The 8233-nt window shown below is 34.3% G+C and overlaps 1 protein-coding gene across 1 annotated transcript in view; it reads left to right on the forward strand.

Annotated features, from left to right (window-relative positions):
• The window catches only part of LOC126736451 (uncharacterized), a 33175-nt gene extending 25188 nt beyond the window's left edge, over positions 1 to 7987 (forward strand). The window contains exons 10-11 of the mRNA XM_050440801.1: positions 7643 to 7702; positions 7760 to 7987. Of these exons, the coding sequence (XP_050296758.1) occupies positions 7643 to 7702; positions 7760 to 7781 (82 nt within the window). The 3' untranslated portion in view covers positions 7782 to 7987. The remainder of the gene's footprint in view (positions 1 to 7642; positions 7703 to 7759) is intronic.
• The last annotated feature ends 246 nt before the right edge of the window (positions 7988 to 8233 follow it).

Consider the following 8233-nt stretch of genomic DNA (forward strand, 5'->3'; position numbering starts at 1 on the left):
TTCCATATTGTCGGTTGTATCCAGATTGATCCAGACCTGAAAAAAAACCACATCAATGTAAGGTGATTGTAATAAATTATATTTTAACTTGCATTAAATTAGTCATGGGGTAGATTGAGAAAGAACTTGACAGCAGAGGGGCTACAAAACTTCATTAAACTTTGCAAATCGTTGAATTTAGCTCTGGAAATTGGCAGGAGGCCTAAAAAAATAAGATTTTGTTAAAACTAAGTAATATTTATTTATCTAGCTAGTTTGAAAAGTAATATTTTTCCACGCAATTCTTGTAAAAAAATATAATATTTAATAGAACATACCATAACATACATACCAGCAGGAGAGGGAAGCTCAAACAACCCCTTTGGCAATGATTGACTATACCGCGGTGCTCTAATAATGCCTGTCAGCATTTCTCCAAAGTACGTCGTGCGATATTGTAACAAACGACTATGGCTAGAAGAGGCGTGTATGACTTTGATAGGCTGCGTTTTAAAAGGGCTTTTAGCGGCATACTTTGATAGCAACATTGTCTTCCAATCCAATACAATTCTTTTAGTAACACTGACCACAGTAAAAGGGGATGGTTTCGATCGTGATAATTTCACCATTTCTTTAAAATCTTTTGGTATTTCCATTGGTGCTTTTATGTTCCATAGACCAACATTTTTATCGCACTCCAAGTATGTGTCCACGTATAGGAAATGTAATTTTAATGTCTGTGAGGCCATGGATGCGATTGTTCGTTAAGTAATGAATGAATCTAAATATCGTGTAGTTTTTGTTCTGCCCTCCTGCAGAATCAAAGAAAATTTCCAATTCCTGAACTTCGTCATCCAAATAGTTCATAATAAAATGAAAAAGGAATGAGGCCACTTCGTTCGGTCCTTTTTTGGCAACACTTTCATCGTACACGTTAAAAACGGACTCACCAGTTGCAAGAACGTGGACATTGAAGGGGTACATAGAAAGTTGATGTTTATAATATACATCGTTGGTAGCTATCTGCGGCAGGGATACATTTTTAGCGAAATCTATGCAAATAGCTTCTTTCTTTTTATTTTTTCTTGCCTGAATTTTGGCTTTCTGCTTATGGTTGTAAAAACATTCCGCCCTCTTCTTATGAAGAGTATTGTTTGTTGTTAGCTGTTGAATTTGTTGTTTATCAGTTTCCGCAGATAAAGCTTTAACTTTTGCTGTATATTCATCACAAGTTGCACAAGTGTCCGTTCGGGGATACCCAAATTAAATATTACATTTCGGGTTGAAAATCATTCGGTAAGTATCGTAAGATACCACTGCTGCAGGGTGTAATTCTTTGAATAGTTTATACATTTTCTTTATGTTTAGACTTTTTGGCAAATAAGTTTTACCTGAATCTTTAAGGCTATAATGACTCTGGCGACTTTTAAAACTTTTGATATGGTTCTCAACCAGAGCTGCAGTGACCCTATTTAGCTGTCTGTGTTCCTTAGAATGCTTACCCCTTCTATCCTTAGGTGCACAACCCATTGATTTTAAACTTTTCTGCACATAGTTAATCTTATTTTTGCTAATGCCATTTAATGAGCAAAATGCCTTTGCACATACAGTAATATCAACCTTATTTCCCGCCTCGTCAGTGACTCGAACTCTATACGAAAAACTAGCATCACGCAACTTCGCCTCCTCTTCTTTCTTTCGGGGTCGTCTCTGTGCCACGTGTCCTACAGTAACTAGCCCAGCGAGGTACATATTTTGTTCATCGTGGGATTGTAACTGGTTAAAGTAGCGTAATATCTCTTTTCTGTTATGTTCAGAGATTGAATGGTTTGAGCAATGGCAAGGGGGACCAGTTTCATGTGTCGCAAATCTTAATTTTTTATTTACATCAGACATTCGACCAGTTTTCTTCCTTTTTTTTTTGGCTCACTATGAAGTGTATCACTTTCGTCCGAGCTTGACATCACGGTATAGTCACAAACACAAAGCTAAACAGATGATACAAAACTAACGAAACAATAGTAAACGAAAAACAATCTAACGGCTTTAATTAAACGCTGTTGACACACTAATAATCACACACGCGTTAGCAGGAACCGTGGCAGGTGGCAATGGCGGCGGCGGCGTTTCATAATAATTACTGACTTGCCTGGTTTTTTTCCTCTTTTCGCTTGACTTACTTGCTTTTTTTCCCTTCTAGTAAAACTTAAGCCGTATGTCGGCTGACTAGCCTGCTTTTTATCCAGTTTAAGTGTTTTTAAAGATACTTACGCTAATTCTGAACTGAATGCTCCCAATATCTCAATATATCAAAAAAACTGACTTACTTGCTTTTTTCCCCTAACCCTTCACATCTAACTCAATAATTTTTAAGCAAAAAACTTTCGTTTATATAGGTTTGAAACCATCTCGAATCCGTTTAGATATTTATTATATATTCCAGAAAAAAGTTTAATTCAAATCCTTTGAAAGTTAACCTTTTAATTAATTTTTACAAAAAAACCTTAGTTTGTCGCGGTTTATACCCGCTATAAACCGATTTAGTTATCCATTATTAATATTATTAACTCCCTTGGAATTCCAGGAGATACGGGCATTATATTGGTTAAATAATAAAGGGCGCTGACTATAAATATGTTGCTGACAAACGACATATGCTGCGTTCTTGATTTTGGTTCCTGGATATGGACCAGGCACTACCTTCATTTTTGCACACATTAATTTTTGGCTATTTTGGCTTTGAATAAGCATTAAATTTGCTAGATTATAATAATATACTTAATTACATATTTTTATTAATATTTTGGTATCCAATACTGAATAGATGCTTCACAAATATTCCGTCTTTTATAATATTATAATCTACAAGGATGACACCATTGACACCTAACTCGTCTGTGAAAGAACGATTTGAATTTCTTTTTTTCCAATTTATGTGACCCACTTCAGACTTCTTTATCATTTTTCAACAAAAAGGAAGTTTTTAGTCTTAATATTAATTAAAAAAACGCACTGAAACCACTCAAAACATCCTTTTAATATTAATACTGTATGAAACGTGCATAACAAAAATGTGTAATTAAGTATATTATTAGAATCTGGCAAATTTTTCGCTTATTCGAACTTGTAAAGGTCGCAAAAATAATATGTGTGAATCCGGTCGATACCCAGCAATTCATTTATAGTCCGCGGCCGCTGTTATTTAATCGATATAATGCCCGGATCTCCTGAAATTTCCAAGGGCTTTTAATATTTTTTTGTTCCCAGGTAAACAATGCATAACTAAATCGATTAATCGAATCATGAAACTTTTGTTTGGAGAGGTTTACAATCATCTCAAATAATTTATTATATATTATAGAAAAAAAATTATCTAAATCCTTTGGGAGTTTTTCATTACTGTAACATGACTTTTTAATTATTTTCACACAAAAATCTTGGTTTGTAGAGGTTTGTAACCACCATAAATAATTTTAGATATTCATTGTTAATATCTAAACAAAAAAAATATTAAAATTCCTTGGGAATTATAGGAGATAGAGACATTGTATCGATGAAATAACAGCGCGTGCAGATTATAAATACGTTGCGGCTAAACGACATATGCTGCGTTCTCGATTTTGTTGCTGGATATCAATCGGATGCTAGCTTCACACACATGCACAAATATTTAGGAAAAAACACAAAGTGGCATCATGGGACATTTGCATCGTAAACATATGAGGTATTCTACGTTGCCAAGTTGCTGTTTTGTTAAGAATTTTTTTTTTAATTCTAAACAGTTTGTTGATTAGTCTCAAACTATATATTATTAACTAGCAATTAAAGGACAACTTTAAAGAGTAAATTTTTAGCTGTTTCAAAATACAACACATTAAAAAATATTCAATAGAAGAAAAATATATATTGTATGAAAAATTGGAAAATCGACTTGACATCATTGTCTGAGACATGGTGAACTCAACAACCTTGCCTATGGTTTGCAGCTAGGCTTACTCTAGGCATTCAAAGTTCTAAGTCTGTACCAGAATTTTATATAATTGAATTAAGTGCAATATATCTTGTTCTTACCGATATAAAGGAGCAGTAAGTAGAAAAAAAGGAAATTAGTGTTTGAAAAGAAAATCTTCTGAATGACAAATGTATGTAATCCCAAGATTCAATCCAGTATAACCGCAAACTAAGTATGCCTTGGATTGACTATAAAAAAGTATTTGACAGATCACATAAATTATTATTACATCTGCTTAAAGATCTTAAAGTTTCTCCATAACATCAGAAGTTCAAAAAGTCGTCACAGAGCGATTCACTTAGTCATCGGCTATATCGCTGCTACTGGTCAACACAAGATAACACATTTAATTTAGAGAAGTAAAAATAATATTCCGAACGGCAATTACAGGCAACGACTACGTAGAAAATGGAAATCCGATTTATCTGGAATAAACAAAGTGATAGCCACACTATAACATGCTAGCAGTCCCAGTAGTGCTTTACTCGTTTGGCGTGATTAAATGGTCTACAGAGAAACTGCGACAGTTGGCCATTAGTACGCGCAGAATGATGCATTTACATCGTAGCTTGCATCCTCGCTCATCAATATCCCGTATTTATATATCACGTCCACAAGGACGAGCACGTAGCCGCGCACACGAGTGAGCACGAGCACTTGAGCCTTGGTCTCAGATTCGGAATCGACCTAAATGACGTTCAATCTGTTATGAGACTAGAGTCAAGGGCCTAAACATCTGCAGTAAACAGACCTGAACAACAAAGGCTCTTGAGAAGATCATTTGAATAAACTTTAAAATGGCCTGTTTTACAGAAATGTAGATTTTTTTTGTGAAGTCACGAAGACTTACTTTTGGATTCCTGAAATCTGTTAAGCTTAAATCTGAGACCGATGGTTTTTTGCTCGCAGGCCAAGATGGCGTAATAAACACCTTAGTGTATTGGAGCCTATATACATACCAACATTCCTCATAACATGTGTCGACCTCTAGACAACGAAGCCTGAAACTCCCTGTCTAGTGTATGCTGTCAGTAGATATATTCATAGAAACAATGATGCTCTCAGGTTGCGTTACTTATACCTCAGGTACTACTACAATCTGGATAAAACGCCGGTTTTGCCATTTGCTCCAGACGACATTGAGGCGGTTGCGAAGAAAGATAACTGCCGCATTTGTGGGAATTACGCTTTTCCTCCTACACACCGAATTCAGGCTAACAAGCCTGACACCGTTCTTCTTGTGGGGAAAAGCGCTTTATACGAAATGTAGTTTTCTGCACCAGCGGAAATTAACACAACCAAGAACGAGAAAAACGAGCTAAATATCTAGATCTGATTGGCGAATTGCGCACGCTTTATCCGAAATATACTGTGCCATTGGTTATCCTAATTGTCGGTGTTTTAGGCCTTATCAAGATTACTTTAGTGGAAGAACTAGTGGAAGAACTCCTACTTTAGAAGAAGATTCCGGCATGTCAAGATTCATCCGAACACCTGGCGATAAAAATGCAGAAATTAGTTTCTTGAGTCTCTGCGTTTGTTGAGGCAAATTAAGATGGCGGAGGACTATACTGAAACTTTCAAGACTATTTATTATCTTAAAAAGATAATATGAACATAAAAGGCAAGGTTATATCTAAATAATAACATAATCATTAATAGACATGAAAAATTGAGAAGGGACAAACTATAATAAACATAATAATTTTAGACTTATTACCACTATTAAAAAAAAAACGCCGAAATAAAGCAGATATTCTTTACATGAATAGTATTATCATTAATCGCTTCAGGCATTTTTTCACAAAACTCAACTCGCCTATCGAAATCGTCTTCGGTTAACTCTTGCAATATTTTCATTTTGAATGGATGAAATTTATAAAGTTTGGTAACTGTATCAACAGAGCTAATGAAATACCAGTGGCAGCAACAATTTTGCGTAATGAAGTATTAGGATTTATTCCAAAATGACCCAAAACTTCAACTTGACCTGCTTCATCCAAATTGCCAATGATCACGTTTTTATGTGCAACAGATCCAGTTTCAGTAAACTTAGTAACAAGGTCCAAAACATACCTATGCGAAGTTATCTTCTCCGGATGTCTAGCGTTAAAGGTGGCGGCAGTTTGCCGAGCACATTGATTTTGGGCACCATAAATTAGAATAATTCCCACTCTTTCGGCTAGTTTGTGAACCATTTTGGAAGTAAAATCTTCAATTCAACAAATTAATTTTCACTATCCCAAGACTGTAACAAATGTAACTGGATTTGTTAATAAGCATAACTGTAGATATTGGAGCAATGAAAATCGTCATGCATTTGTAGAAGGGCATACCCAGTACCCTCAAAAAATTAATGTATGGGCAGGCATTTTAGGAAATAAAGTGATTGGGCCATTATTTATTAACGGAAATTTAAATGGAGACATTTATTTGGATATGTTGGAAAATACCATCAATCCGCTTATCACTGAATCCATTGAAAACCAAATCGATGATGATGGAAACCCTATACTTGATGAGGCTGAAATATATTTCCAGCAAGAGGGCGCTCCTCCTCACTATGTTCTTCCCGTTCGGCAATGGCTAGACGACGAGTTTCCAGATAAATGGATAGGGCGAAGGGGGCCTATAGAATGGCCTGCTAGATTTCCTGATATAATGCCGTTAGACTTTTTTCTATGAGGTCATTTGAAATCTATTGTGTTTACTCCCCAACCTGAAAGTTTGGATGAACTTCGTCAACGCATCATCGACAGCTGCCATGATATCCCAACAACATGTTTTTGAAAATGTCCATCAGGAATTTGAACATCGCCTATATCATTGTTGGCCAAAAACGGGCAACATTTTGAACACTTATTGAAATAAAAACTGATATTTTCATGTTTTTGTTTTCTATCTGAACAAATTAAGATAAAAAAAGATTTTTCTAATTTTCTCGAAAACGAATCGACCGATTTAAAAAAATCAAACGTCAAAATAAAAGACTTCGAAAGACCTTTTAAACAAGCTATTACTCGATACATCTTGCCATTTAACATTTTTAAGGGGATGACTCTAGGGGGCAGAGGGTGAAAGGGGGTGAAGTAATTTTAGGTTAGAAAGTTGTCCCTCTTGACAAACCTTTTGACGTATTTCGGCGTTTTTTTTTAAACAGTGGTTTTCGATAAATCCGTGGGAAGTTTTCAAATGAACACCCTGTATAAATGTCTAGCATTGGGACTTTTTAAACAAACCTGTTGAGTTTTCCACCAAATGTTCTTTAAGTTAAATAGGAGATATCCTCATCACGTAATATTTTATTGACGAATGCAGTAAACGGCAATTGCCTCCTAGATTCGATATCCAACCATTCCTCAGAAACATAATGATTCGTCCTGATTAATAAAAAAACCATACACTACATTACCATCATTAAAGTTAGAAATTTGCTTATTCGGTTAAGGAGGTGTCCCCTACTATTAAGACATTTTAAGGCAATTTACCAAGTGATAGATTAATCAGTTGAGCTGCTAAAACTCATATTAATTTTATTTTTAAAATCAAAACCAAAATATATTTGCTTGCTACTAAGTTATTTATTTTTTATTAGAATTATAGTTACTAAATTGATAAAATAATAAGTGTATCTAATCCAACATTTTTCAGGATTGGACGACCACAACGGGCAGCAAAACCGAAAAGTTTAATAGAAAGTTCTTTAAAAATGTAAGTATAAATTTCACCTCTTTCACTGCAAAATTAATTGTTTTTATTTTTTTCTAGTAAAATGAGGCGGATGTTTTAAGCAGCATTATTCTAAAATCTTATATTTATCCAACTTTTTTTTGTATTTTTATTATTAATATATTACTATTGTTATTAAGTAAGTATTGTAAAATGACAATTCTGTAAGAATAAAAACACTTTATGAGTGTTTAAAACTGTTTGCTCTGAAAGCTGGGAAGTTTATTAGGACTTAGGTGTCGCATATTACATTATTTGCATATTTAACCGTTTCTTTTATTATTCCTTACCTATTATAAATAAAACGCCGTTTAATTTAATACACAATCCTTATATTTATTTAGTTATTTCTTTAATCCTTTTACAAAACATAGAAGATAAAGTTATACACTTTACATACATTATAATATCTTTACATAAAATGTTAGTTATATACCAAGTTGGATTTAAACTTAATTTTGTTAAAATTAAAACCAACTCAAATAGTATAATATAGTGTGTACACGGGCAGCG

This window comes from Anthonomus grandis, chromosome 1 (assembly GCF_022605725.1).
Source record: "Anthonomus grandis grandis chromosome 1, icAntGran1.3, whole genome shotgun sequence".
Classification (NCBI taxonomy): Eukaryota; Metazoa; Arthropoda; class Insecta; order Coleoptera; family Curculionidae; genus Anthonomus; species Anthonomus grandis.